Source organism: Rhinolophus sinicus, linkage group LG04 (genome assembly GCF_036562045.2).
Source record: "Rhinolophus sinicus isolate RSC01 linkage group LG04, ASM3656204v1, whole genome shotgun sequence".
Lineage (NCBI taxonomy): Eukaryota > Metazoa > Chordata > Mammalia > Chiroptera > Rhinolophidae > Rhinolophus > Rhinolophus sinicus.
In genome coordinates, this window is record NC_133754.1 from 136758795 (window position 1) to 136773408 (window position 14614).

The following is a 14614-nucleotide window of genomic DNA, read 5'->3' on the forward strand; positions in this document are numbered from 1 at the left end:
AGCTCACGCTCTAACCAACTGAGCCATCTGGCCACCCCTCTGGAAGCTCAGCAGCAGCTTGTTGTCTTCAATCTAGTTGTGGAGGGCGCAGTTCTAGTGATCTTTGTGTCTGTTTTTATGCCAATACCATACTGTTTTGATTACTATAGCTTTGTAATACAGTTTGCAATCAGGAAATGTGATGTTTCCAGGTTTGTTCTTCTTTCTCAAGATTGTTTTGGCTATTCGGGTTCTTTTCGTCCATACAAATTTTAGGATTGTTTGTTCTATATCTTTGAAAAATGCCACTGGAATTTTGATAAGGATTGCATTGAATCTGTAGATTGCTTTAGGTAGTTATGGCCATTTAAACATTATTAATTCTTTCAATTCATTAGTATGAAGTCTTTTCATTTATTTGTGTCTTTTTTAGAAGTTCCTCTCATCAGGGTCTTATAGTTTTTAGTGTATAGATCTTTCAACTTCTTGGTTAAATTTATTCTTAGTTGTTTTTTTTTTATTCTTTTTGATGCAGTTATAAATGGGATTGTTTTCTTAATTTCTCTATCTGACAGTTCATTATTAGTGTATAAAATGCAACTGAGTTTTATATATTAATGTTACGAGTATATCCTGCAATTTTACTGAATGGTGAATGAAGATGGTTTACCATGAATGAAGATGGTTTACCATTTGAAAAATCAATCTATGTAATTCACCACTATTAGAATAAAGGAGGAAAACCATCTTAACAGATAATCTCAATGTAATTACTCAGAAGATAAAAGGATATGTTCCTTCATAACAGTACATTTATCACACTCAAAAATATGACATTAATGTAAAACTATTATCTAATGAACAGTGCATATTCAAATTTCTCCAGTTGTTTTGTTTTTTAATGTGAGTACCAATTTAGGAGCAAACATAGCATTTAATTGCCATGTTTTATTAGATATATTATAATCATTATATGAAACACATGAAAATATGAAAGTGTAAACTTAATTATTGTAAGGTGAGTACCCCTCTAACCTCCACTCATGAAAGAGAATAGATTTTTGCTATCCCCTCCCAGAAGTTTTCACTTGTCTTTTCTCAAATATAACTCCCTACCTCTCATCTAAGAGTAGCCATTATCCTGATTTTTATGACACTTTTCTTTATAGTTTAGCTCTGTTTTACATAGCTTTAATATTTTAACAGCATCATTTTAATAGTAATATTTTAATAGTATTTTAACATGATATGGTTTGATAACCAGTTTCCCCATCATCATTTTTCTTTCTCTGTTTTATGTTTGTATTCTTCTCAGTGCATCACACTGGGAGGCCTGTATTGTCTGATTACTGATGATGTTTAACTTTCTGAAAGGTTACTTTTCATTCTAAAAGTCATACACATTGATCCAAGAAATGTTGGAAAGTAAAGAAAAAAAATGATTGAAAAAAACCCAAAACACTGGGTCTTTCTCTCCAAACCACCACAGTAACTGTTTTAAGCTTATTAAAAAGTTGGTATGTTTAAGAAACAACCAGAAACTTATATTGTCATGTTCCATTTCAGGTCCTGAAAATCCCTGGTTGGTCCAAGCTTATGTTTTAGCAGCTAAACACCCTTTCGCTTCTGTGGTCGCTCAGGAGGTTTTCCAGAGTGGAATTATTCCTTCAGATACTGACTTTCGCATCTACAGGGATTTTGGGAACATTCCAGGTATTTTGTCAGTTGTTATGGGCTGTAGTGTGACTGCTTAATCAAAGGCAAATTTATTTTACTTTTTGGAAGTTTGTGAGTAAACAGCATTTTCTGAGAGCAAATTCTCTTAGAGCTCTGTATTCTGACTCCCTGAAACTAAGTCCCTAATATTTTCGTTTTCATTTAAACTACAGTCTAGTTTAAATGCTTGCCTTTTCTAGAACATATCGTCTTGCCCCACTGTGTGACAGAAGAACAGAGAACTGTTCAGCAGGTCATTCCCAAAAGGTGGTAATAGATCCTTGAGGGGTCTTTGACTTTCATTGTTATTTTGCTTTGCCAACACCCTTGGTGGCTTCTTCAGCTTATTTGAAGTTAAAATTTGGCTCTGGCCTGGCACGTATGTAGATGGCAGATGTATTAAGTTAGGTACCATAGCTATAGATTCTGTAAGAATTAGGAAAAGAATTTACATCATTCAGCCATAAATGTGACAAAGCAATCATGCCACTGCTTTGATATTTTCTCTTTTAAGAATTTAACACATTAAATAAATAAGCCTAAAGCAAAGTTGATTTTTAGAGCAAAATGACCTTTTTTCTTTTTTTTTTCTGTATGTCTTAGGAATAGACTTAGCTTTTATTGAGAACGGATACATTTATCACACCAAGTATGACACAGCGGACAGAATTCTAACAGATTCCATTCAGAGAGCAGGTTGGTATTCTAATTTAGACTTTTCATATATGGTAAGATGGAAGATTAGGGATGATCTATAAACCTATAAATATTTTGTGGCTTCTGTATAGGGAGCCAATGTATGGTGTGAATCAGCTGGGGCTCTGGAGTTAGAGACATGAGGGCATGAATTGTAGCCTTGAAGTCTAGTTTAGCAATTAAGAACATAAGGCTTCATTGTGAGGAATCGGAAAGGGAGTTGACCCAAGGTTATGGTAGGATTGCTGAGCAATGAGAGTGTAGTCAAAATGGAAGCTATACATTGGAGGTGGCACCAACACATTTGGGCAGCTTGCCCAGGTATAGAAAAGTTACATCGATCCAAGGTTGGGTCCTGAGGGTTGGTGAGAGGGTTATCGGACAGGTGTCAGGACTACACAGGGGCAGGTGCTTTCCAGAGAGATCTGGAGTAATCAGGGGAGGTGAGTCTGATGCTGAGCCTTAAAGAGTGGGTAGGATTTGGCCCAGTGGACAGGATGTTCCAGGTAAGAGCACACCTTGAGTAGGGTATGTATGTGTGGTGGTTGGTGAAAGATTGTCAGACTACAATCTACATGGAAGTTGTATTTTCAGAAATAGAAGGAAATGAGGTACAAGTGTATGGGGAAGAGAAAATTGTAGAAGACTTTAAAAATCAGCAAGAAGATGCTGTAGAAATAAGGAATCACTGAAGACCTGAGTTCATGAGCAAATGATGGTGTAAAATGCTGTTAGTCTGGTGTTGTGCGGAGTGGGTGGTGGGGATGGGGGAGAGCCCGGAGCCGGTCATTGAAGCCAGGAGACAGCAATGTAAGTGTGGAATAATGAGGACCTGAGCTGCGGTGCTGAGAAAAGCTAGAAAGGAAAGGGGAGGGATAGCAAATTAGATACATTTGGATGTAAATTGAACAAGACTTGACAGGTTAAATAGAAGGGATGCATCAGATGGATGGCAGCAAAGATGACTGCGAAGTATAAAGCCTAGCTAGCTGGGAAAAGGTGATGGCACTGCCCATACAGTGGTGTGGGAGGGTGACCCTCACCCAGAGCAGTAATGGAGAGGGGACGGAGACTGAGAACTCCATCAGACATACAACATGGATGGGGTCTGTGAACCCATCAGGGGAAAATACAGATACAGTGTAGAGCTCTTGGCAGAACTTGGTATATGGGCTTGGGAATTAAAGCCATAGAGAATACCACAGAAGTATAGAGCATGGAAATGCTTTTTGGAAGAGTGAAGCAAAGGTAGAGGACTAAACCTGAGCTTTGGGGAAAACTCATTTTAAGGCAGACAGAGAAGCCCATGAAAGAAATCCCATGGTAAGACAGTGTGGTGTCTTCAGTGAAAAGAAGAGAAGGTCAAGGATGGGATGAGCAGCAGGAAGAAATGCCAATCATTCAAGTCTTCTTACTGCCCCTACGATAAAGGTCAAACTCATCCACTCATTGATTGATTGAACAAATATCCATTATAAACCTCTGATATTCCAGGTTCTTCCTGATAATGACTCTCCCTGATCTCCAGTTTCTTTGCTGAATCACTCTGTCCTCATTCATGACTTTTATTTCTGTATTTGGAACTTTCCCTCAGGGCCTTCATCTGCACAGTTCTCTCCGGCTGGACAATCTCCCCCATTGTAGCTAGCTTCTATTCATCCTTCAGCTAAAAATATCGCTTCCTCAGGGTCGATTCCCTGACTTCTCAAACTCATTAGTCTCCTATGACACGTTCCCAGGGGACTTTAATACCTCTCTTTATTTTTTTTTTCATTGAGATATAATTGGCATTCCTTATTAATTCTAAACACACATGTCATAACTTGTTCAGTGTCTGTGAGCTTCATGAGAGGCCTTTTTGTCTCTTGGTTCACCACAATTTCTGGTGTCTAGAGCAGGGTCTGCTACATTAAATAGATATTAAATGAACAGGGACTAAGAAACAGCCATTGGATTTGTCAACAGCGAGCGAGGGTGCAGTTGATCACAGAATGGTTCTAATAGAAGGGAAAGGAGGAAGGCCGGTTGGCTGAACCTCTAAGTGGGAAGGAAACAAGAATAGGGCCATGGACTTGATTTGAGAAGTTTGGTAAGAAACGTCAGGGAGAGCAGCAGGATGGTGGAAAGCTATTTCTGTTCACATTCTTTCTAGGTATTCCTTTACTCAAAGAGTGGATGGTTCATTCAACTTTATCCTTCTTTTCTTTACTGCTAGGTGACAACATTTTAGCAGTTCTTAAGTATCTAGCCACATCTGATACGTTGGTTTCTTCTTCTGAGTATCGACATGGGAACATGGTCTTCTTTGATGTACTCGGCCTGTTTGTTGTTGCCTACCCATCTCGTGTTGGCTCCATAATCAACTGCGTGGTGGTAATGGTGGTGGTTCTGTACCTGGGCAAAAAATTGTTGCAGCCCAAACGTAAGAGTAAGTATTTTCCCCTAAAACGGCAATACTGGCATGAATAAAGGATTTGCCTGAAGATTTTTAGTTAGCTTGCTTATATCTTTCCAAGAAGTTGAAAGTCTGAATAAAAATAATATGTGATATATGAGTAATTTCTAAAAGTATCAGATTAATATGCTCATTATGCTTTTGGTTTTCGTGAAGCAGGCAATTTTTGTGTACTTAGTGCACTCCTTAGAAGTACCCCATAGGAGCTATTGAAAAATGGTTTGTACAGATTAACTTTTAGTGAAAAGCCCCATTAAAACATCTTGTCCACACTGCAGCCCAATAGCACACGGTTTTGAAGTATGAATGAATTGCTTCTGGTTAAATTGGTCTTCTACTTGAAATGGTTTATAGCCTGAATTGGTGCATGCTATACCAGATAAAATATTTAGTAGCAATTTAAATAATCCTTTATTCAGTTATTTTCCTGTCACCTCTTTTCCCGTGTTAGCTTCTTTTAGCAAGATTTTATGTGGAACTTTGCCTTCCATTCTTGCTGATATTTCAATACACGAAGCATCCCAAAGGTGAGGAAGATTAAGATTACCCACTTTCCTAGTCAGGAATATGCCTGAACTATGCCTGGGAGACTTGTCTCTTTGAGTTATAGACTCTCAGCAAATGTTAACTTGAATATTATTCATTGATACCTTCCCTGCTCTAGTATTTAACAAACCTTACCCCTAGGACATTTTGATACGTTTTAACTGTGGTGAATTTTCTGTTTTAACATTCGTCCCTTTAACTCTCCTTACTGGTTATGAAATTATTTGATAAAGATGGTGGTCTCCACATTGTGTTTTCTCTTCACTAGCGGATAACTACACGAAGGACTTCTTCTGTGGAGTGGGCATCACGCTGATAAGCTGGTTCACTAGCTTGGTGACCGTTCTCATTATAGCAGTGTTCATCTCTCTGATTGGACAGTCGCTCTCATGGTATAACCACTTCTATGTCTCCGTTTGTCTATATGGAACTGCAGCGGTAGCCAAAATAATATTCATACATACCCTCGCGAAAAGATTTTATTATGTGGTAAGTGTTTGGCATATTTATTGATTTCTCTTTGCTGCCTTCAAGGATTAAAGACAAACTCAAGTGGGATTCATCGTACAGTCACGCTCCACTTAGCAGTGGTGATCCGTTCTGAGAAATGTGTCAGTAGGCAACGTTGTCATTGTGCAAATGTCATAGAGGGCACTGATACAAACCCAGCGGGGAGACCTTTCCCCTGTAACTGCACGTGCTGCACTTTTGTAGACTGGCCATGCAGGGCATTTGTTTACACCAGCATCACCACAAGCACGAGTCATGCATTGTGACTTTGTGATGGCTACAGTGTCACTAGGCAACAGGAATTTTCCAGCTTCATTATAATGTTATGGGACCACTGTCATATATGTGGTCTGTCCTTGACTAAAATGTCATTATGTGGTACATGCCTGTATTGGCCTGATCTATCAAAAACTGTTTGGCGTGGTTATAGGAAACAGGCTCCCAGAACTGTGGTCAATTTCTGAAAGGCTTCTTATTCTGAGGGCTTTCTGGAAGATTTCCGATGACGTTATAAAGCTGTAAACGGTATTTGGGGTGATGGAGACAGCAAGGCTTGTTAGCACAGCCTTCTGGCATATGCCGAATCGGCCTAAGTTTTTGTAACCATGCTCTTGAATCTACCAGCCCTCCCTGGGCTACCCCAGTTATTTAGGTCTGAATAACTCTGTCCTCCCCTGGACTGTAAACTCCATGAGGGCAGGGATTGTTTTGTTCATTATCCCTGTGTCTGACACACAGCAAGTATTTGCTGTCTGAAAGACTGTTACACTTAAAGCTACACTTAAAGTTTTCTCTTCAGTTCCCTTCACCTTTTTTTTAACCTATGCTGATGTAAATTTGGACAGCATGCATATGGGGAGATAGGGCCCCAAAATGATTTATGCTGATTTAGATAACGTCATATTGTTATGGTTTCAACTCTATAGTTATTTGATAAAGATAAAATTAGGAATTAGGGTTGAAATAATAGGACTAAAAATAAATTAGAGTGAGAGAGTGAGCCATGGTTTTTGATAGTTTCTAAGTGAGTTAAAGGGAAAAATATTTTTTAGCTCCATTATTTTGAGAAAGGCAATGTGCACCTGTTTTGTTTCAGTTTGTCCTTGGAGGGATTGGAAGGGACACATGGAAGCCTGAAATCCAGCATCCTTCCACTTATTGTTAATGTTGGGATATGGTCTGAGGAGCTGTTCTTGTTAGCAGCCCTCATTTAAGAAAGGTTCTTTGAGGTTAGCCATCCATGTATGGTTAAGCTAATACTTGTATCTTAGTGGCTTCAGTTTCCAAAAGAATTACACCATGGGGATCAATTTCACATGCTTATTCTTAGTGCAATGGTATGGAACCAGAGTGTGGCTATTGTTGATACAGCACGTAGGTGGGAGGGGATAGGGGAGGGGGTGGCCACAGGAATGCTTAGTAAAATTCCATTGACTTTGACCAACTTCAGTTGTCCAATCATAAAACTTCAGGCTGAAAGCTCAATGGAAGGAGTAATGTGTTTCATTTTCATTTCACAAATATTCTTTGAGCACCATACTAAGGCCTGGTGACACAGAGATGCATAAGGATGTGGTTTCTTTCTTTGAGGAGCTCACAGTTTCCTTTGGGAAGATGGGAAAACCACAGTGATTACAGTCCATTGGGAGGAAGTGAAATAGAGTGACACATAGAGGGATAGGAATACAGGGCCAGGAGAGATGAATTTTGTTTATAGAAGTCAAGAAGGCTTCATGCAGGAGGTGGTGACATTTGAACTGGGTTTTTGAAGCATGAGTGGAAGTGTGCCAGATAGAGAACAGGTTGATGGGCAGTCAAAGGTGGTAATATACAAGATGTGTTGGGGTCATAGTCCATAAATAGTTCAGTGTGGTGAAGACAAGGTGATAGCACAGAAACTGGAAAAGCAGGCCATGGTGAAGTTGCACCCTAAAAATCATTGGGGCCACCGTTAAAATTTCCTAAGCAGGATAGTGAGACAATTTGTGATTTAGTACAAAAACTCTGATAACAGTGTATAGAATGGATTGGAACAGGCAGAGCAGGGAGGGATCAACAGAGATGCGGAGAAGGGAACTAGATTTGAGGGATGTTTGATCTTTGGGTATAATCTGGGAACTTAATGTAAAACATTTTCAGTTATTACAGTCTTCATTACTGAAATCTTTTGTTTTTAAATATCTGAGTGATATTTAAATTGAATCCCAAGGATTATTTTCCTCTTTTTTAAAGACTGTGCCTCTTGATCAACACTATGTTGAACATCTAAGTATATAACAACAATAGCCAAGGGAGTGTGTCAAATAAACTTTGATTTGTTTTGAAAATGTGATTTGAACGCGTGAGCTCTGGAAGTAAGAGGGTCCTTTAAAACAAACTTGCGTGGGACTGTACACAGAAGTAAGAAGGCAGAAAAGAGGACAACGTAAGGATATCTGTTCCATGTTGGTATTTCAGCACTGAAATGATAACTCTCATGTTTACATTACTAGAACCACTAGTACAGATGTTAAAATGTAGTAAGTTCGAATGGCAGCTTTCTTCTAAAGAACTCAAGGTGCTGCACAGGAATGCTCAGACTTCAAAGCCCAAAAATATTGATTAAATTTTATAGTGTGGAAGTAGCAGGAATCCAGGACAGGCAAAAAGCTTCACTACAAGACCTGTTGGAGACAGGAAAGACTCAGGAATCAAGCCAAAACCCCCAGATGGCCTTAGGCTCTAAAGGTCCTGCAGTTTTCCAGGTGTACTGTTGGTGGCGCTGCAGCAGCCTATACAGTCGTCCCTCAGTATCCTGGGACATTGGTTTCTGGATCCCCTCAGAGACCCACGTCCTCTGGTGCTTACCATAAGTCCCTTATATATGATGGCATAATATTTGCATATGACCCACTTCCATCCTCCCGTAAACTTAAATCATCTCTAGATTACTTAGACCTAATACAATATAAATAGTATGTAAATAGTGGTTATACTGTATTCTTTAGGGAATAATGACAAGAAAAAAAAGTCTGCACTTGCAGTACAAAGGCAACCTTTGTAAGCTTAACTATACGTAGTATACGTCATCAACAGTGTAACATTAAAAAAGAACGATTTTCCATTCCGCAGATATGGAAAGTCAATTGTACTGTTACTCCCAGGTCCTTTCTCTAGTGTGCCTGGAATTCTTTGGAAGTTGCATAAAAAGAGTAGCTTACAGAGGTGAATGTTTTTAGGAGACTGCTTCTATTTTGGAACATTTCCAAAGGTTACTTAAAGCCCCGTGGAAGAAAAGCACAGATTATATACAAGTAATGATATTTTCACCCCCTCTTGTTAAATTCCGCTTTCCTGTGCAGCAATTTGAATTTATTGCTTCATGATAGGAGGCACCTTTGTCAGTGTTAACTTTAAAGGATAGACCCTGCTTAAAAAAAAACGTCGCTCTTCTGAGCAGTGGAACTTAAGATTACAATCGAATATTTATGAATGGGCCGTAAATGAGACTACTTGTGTGTTTTCCTTTCTTTCAGAATGCCAGTGACCAGTATCTGGGAGAAATCTTTTTTGACATCTCGCTGTTTGTGCATTGTGGTTCCCTTATAGCTCTCACTTACGGAGGATTTTGCTCGGCATTTCTTAGTACTGTCTGGGTGGCATTTCCGTTGCTCACAAAGCTTTGTGTGTACAAGGACTTGAAGCAGCATGGTAGGGTATTTTTGGTTTTGATACAAATGGGAAAATACCTTAATATACGTATGATAAAGCTTCCAGGAACTATTGTGGTTTTTTAAATTTTCAGACCACACTGATTTTTATCTCATACTTTATACCCTATTCCATTCTCACATTTATGAGCACACACTAATATAGTCCTTATGGATTTTGTTTAATTCTTATTTGTACTTTAGCTTCTCTGAGTGAAAGTGTTTTATCTTACTAGATAACATGTACCAAAAGGGCAACAGTTACCTTTAACCTAATTTCTGTTAGGTGCCACGGTACACCAGTACCATAAAAATCTCACTGTAGAATTTCAGAGATGTGTGTTTTCTTTCTCTTTTTCTCTAGGTGCCCACGGAAAATTTATTGCCTTTTACCTTCTGGGGATGTTTATTCCTTATCTTTATGCATTGTACCTCATCTGGGCTGTATTTGAGATGTTTACCCCCATCCTTGGGAGGAGTGGTTCGGAAATTCCACCTGATGTTGTGCTGGCTTCCATTTTGGCTGGTTGTACGATGATTCTCTCCTCCTATTTTGTAAGGAAAAAAATGTTTAATTTTCTTCTTTCTTGAGTTTTTTATATAAATATGTGATGAATGTAGCCATACTATTCTGTGACATAGTGTTCCTTATCATTTATTATTGAGACATTCTTAAGCAAAATAAATGGTGCATGACAGTGCATATTGTGGGTTTGGTATGGTAAGAAAATGTAGAATGGGGTATTTGTTGTTATTTTTGCCTCCTCATCCTCCCCAATCCTCTGATGATTATAAATAACTTTTCAAATTACTTGAATATGAATTTGTAGAATGCATACCAAGTGAGAATTGGTAGAGAAGGCTTGGTGGTGAATTTTTAGAATGAATCGTAATAGTGTGTTTTGAACCTACTAATTAGAGGCCAATGTTAATACCTACATAGTAGTTCTATTACAGCTGTTAGAGCTGGTGAAGGAAGACTAATTCCGATGAGGCTTTTTCCATTATCACTTTATTACCTTGCTGCTAGCGCAGCAAAGTCCATTAATTGTCTCTCTTTGAGTGATATACACTTAATAACACCCAAAATGCTTTTATTTAGCAAATAATGAAAGAGGATCACAGGGTTGTCATTGTTTTTTTATCAGTGTTCTGCCCTCAGAGGGAGAGTCCCACCTTTGCAACCCCTGCCTCTCTTCCCTGGGACTCTCGAGAGGGAGGGAAAGACATGCTGCAGGGTTGACAACCAGAACCCCTTTGTTTGAGGAAGCTCCAGGCAGAGGTCTGCCCTTGGCAGTGTGTCCGCACTCCTCAGGACTCAGGGCTCTGGCTCCCTAGGGGAGGCTGGTGTCTGTAGTGTGGCTCTTTCACTGGACTTCCTAAGAGTAAGAAGTACTTCCTGAATACCTACAGGTACACGCGGAGGTTTGAGTTTAGGCGCGTACCTGTAGGTATAGAAAAAGCAGTTACGACTTTGTCGTTTCCTCTAGGGAGATAGTGAGCTTTTCCATATTGATCCAGTAAAGGGCATCTTGTGTGGAGATTTGGATCTAGAGACAGCAAGTTAAGAATACCACATGCATGGTCAGCATTAGCCAATAAATAACTATATATGTGCACCTGCTTATATAGCCCTAGAGAGTGATTCTTACACACACTATTGTTTGAGGTCAGCTGGACTAGTCCTAAAAGATACCTGAACATTCCAGCCAGTTTACCTTTAACATAATGATTAAGTCCTTATTGGTATTTGCAGGGATGAATGGAGAGTTCTAAAATGTTTTTTTGTGGCTTTTAGGATTCACTTACTTTGGTTTTAATACTAAGCCTTTAAATCCCCTGTACCTGTTAGGATAGGTTTGCTGTTGTGAGGATTAGAGATGGTGGAGTTTCGTCATGTGTAGATCAGGCCCTCATCTGGAGTCAGCTAACTTATGCACTCGACACCCCCAGTGTATTTAAATCAGTCAGTGACTGAAAGTTATTGAAGCTCATAAAAGATGAGATCAAAATGTGGGGCATTTCATGCTGTTCCATATGGAAGAATTAAAAAATGAACTCTGAAAACCTCACTGTGGAAGTTGAAAATGACCCCAAAGCATGGACATCTTGGAAAACATTAAAAAGAGGATGAAAGGATATTACCCCCTAAATTATTTCCTAAATTCATTAGGAGAGCTTTTGGAGAGTGCCTCTTGGAATACTTAAAAACCTCATTTAGTTTTCATTCTGGGAAACAGCTCTGCTGCTCTTTGATGCTGTGGGTTTTCCTTCTCCTTGTTTCCTTGTGTGTCGCGGTGTTAAGGAGAGTGTGGCTTGTTCACCCTGAGCCCATACTCCTTGGGTGATGGGGAACTGGACCACTGCGCAGTTCAGAGAGCTTTTCTTGCAGTCCTAGGGGATTTTTAAAATATATTTGCTAGACAGCAATTAGATTCCTGTCAAGTGATCAGTTAACAGGTTTCCTGGGTTATCTCATGCTGGGGCTCTCCTGGTTGTGTTGATTAAATGAAAGTAGCAAATTCTGTTTTGCTAACTCATGGTCTTGGGTCCGTGGGGACTTTGTCTTATCTCTGTGCTCCTACTATAAAAACCTCACATCTTTCACATCAGACCAGGACTGTTTTGCTGGCAGTTACACTGGATGGGATACTGTTACACTGTGGATCTAAAATTCTTTAATTTATATAATAGAGTCGATGGTAAGTTATGACTACTGGCTTAATTCTTTATTTTCATTACAATAAACATTTTCATATTCATGTTCTTTTTTACTTACTGACCCTAGAGGGTGTGTGATAAGGGGGAGGAGGCAAAAGGGGAGCAGGCAAAAGGGGGAGCTGGGACTATATCATTGTTTCTCCAAGTGACTCCTTCAGAACCCCTAAGGGATCGGAGTCATGTATGTTCCCTAACAGCTTTTAATTCAATGATTTCATCACAAGTAAAAGGCTAACGTAAGCATATTGAGGATTTTCTGGATGCTTGCCCTCCTTGAGACTGAGTCACTTGCTTTGTCTGCCCAAGTTCAGATTTGTTGGTTTGATTGTATTGACTTCGGTTAACTTGGCATTGAAAGGGACAGTATTACTTTGTTTTGCAGTTTTTCCTCATATGCAGGTCCACAGGCAAAGGTACATCTAAATGCTAGTTCAGGTGAATCCAGCACCTGGCACATTACAGAAGCATTGAGTGAAAATTTGAATTTTACTGAACCAGGCCTTCTTCCGCTTAAAAGCTTACCTGTTTCTTTAATAAAAGCCTGATGTCATGATGTTTTGGTTAAATAGTCTGTTATGCACCATTGACAGGGCATTGATAGAGTAGGAAGTAAAATAAGGTCATGGTTTGACTGGTGGTGGGTCTACATCCTCTAGTTTCTGCGCCAACCGAGCAGACACCATCTCACTTTCCCTTTTCCTCTCGACGCCTGGCTGCCTGTCAGAAAGCCACCAGCATGGCAGACGTGGCATCTCTCACTTACCGGGCTCTGTCTTGTGATACGGGGAAACCCCATATAAATAGTGCTTTTTTACTGGTGGAGTATGTTGGCACATGCTGATAAATTGTCTTCATTATCTGTTGGGTAACACCTGTTATAAAATAGTTAAAAGCACCAATGGTAACTTCTCTATTTTTGTGTTTTGTGTTTTAGATTAACTTCATCTACCTTGCCAAAAGCACAAAAAAAACCATGCTGGCTTTAACTTTGGTATGTACAGTTACATTCCTCCTTGTTTGCAGTGGAACTTTTTTCCCGTACAGCTCCAATCCTGCCAGTCCGAAGCCAAAGAGAGTGTTTCTTCAGGTAAGAGCAATTTTGCGTGAGTTATTTGAGATTCTGGAGAGGAAAGCCTTTTGTGTTTTTGAGCTTCACTAGTCAACAGGAAAACCAACTGACTTTTCTACTGTTGACCTATTTATTTTTACTCAACTATTTTGTGTAAGGCAGTGAGGAAAAAACTGACCAGCAAGAGGCACTCTTATCAGCTAAACACACTTTTCTCCCAAGAGACCAAATCGGAAATATCTGCTTGTTGTTTTTATTACTGTTCAAATTGTAAAAATGCAGCTACTTGGAAAAACAAGAATAAATCTATATCTTGGAACAATGAGTTTTTAGAAGTAGATATTATAAAAATGTCTGCAGGATGAGTAAAAATCCGAACTCCTGTCAACTGGCAAAATAAAATAGATGTTTTAAAATGCTAGTAAAACTGATCTTAGGTAACACTCAAAGTAATATGTGACAATGAAAATAAAATAGAAAGTAATAAAATGAGTTTTAGAACTTTGCTAGGTTTCAAGTTTTTCTGCACACTTTTTAGAGCTTGTACCATAAAGCAGGGAAAAGGACTGAGTTGCCTCATTGCCAGTCATCTTCTCTGTCAGAGGTTGTGGAGTGACCAGACAGAAAAGCCAAGAGTCATAACCTAGATAATTATTCAAAGGTTTGAATAAGTAATCATATCTGAACTTAAATATCAGAGAGGAGATTTTGAAAAAGGGCCAGCTTCTCTTTGTTTATTGTCCTGAAGGACACAGTGACACATTTTATGTGACAAATCTTACTATTTGTGAAACCTTTAGTGAAGAAAAGCTAGTTTTTTAGGAAATTTAGTATGTTTTTCAGTGACTTACTACTTTTCTAAAACTTTATTTTTTAAAATAAATTTTTTCCCCCACTTTTATTGGGGAATATTGGGAAACAGTGTGTTTCTCCAGGACCCATCAGCTCCAAGTCGTTGTCCTTCAATCTAGTCGTGAGGGCACAGCTCAGCTCCAAATCGCACTCTAACCAACTGAGCCATCTGGCCGCCCCCCTGGCAGCTCAGCAGCAGCTTGTTGTCCTTCAATCTAGTTGTGGAGGGCGCAGCTCACTGGCCCATGTGGGAATCGAACCGGCAACCCTGACGTTCAGAGTTCATGCTCTAACCAACTGAGCCATCCAGCCGCCCCTTAAAACTTTATTTTAAATTGCAGTTGATGTACAGTATTCTGTAAGTTTCAGGTGTACAACATA

The 14614-nt window shown here is 39.3% G+C and overlaps 1 protein-coding gene across 1 annotated transcript in view; it reads left to right on the forward strand.

Annotated features, from left to right (window-relative positions):
- The window catches only part of ERMP1 (endoplasmic reticulum metallopeptidase 1), a 43919-nt gene that overhangs the window by 15057 nt on the left and 14248 nt on the right, over nucleotides 1–14614 (forward strand). The window contains exons 5-11 of the mRNA XM_019727154.2: nucleotides 1546–1692; nucleotides 2299–2391; nucleotides 4607–4819; nucleotides 5661–5881; nucleotides 9418–9592; nucleotides 9956–10146; nucleotides 13247–13399. Of these exons, the coding sequence (XP_019582713.2) occupies nucleotides 1546–1692; nucleotides 2299–2391; nucleotides 4607–4819; nucleotides 5661–5881; nucleotides 9418–9592; nucleotides 9956–10146; nucleotides 13247–13399 (1193 nt within the window). The remainder of the gene's footprint in view (nucleotides 1–1545; nucleotides 1693–2298; nucleotides 2392–4606; nucleotides 4820–5660; nucleotides 5882–9417; nucleotides 9593–9955; nucleotides 10147–13246; nucleotides 13400–14614) is intronic.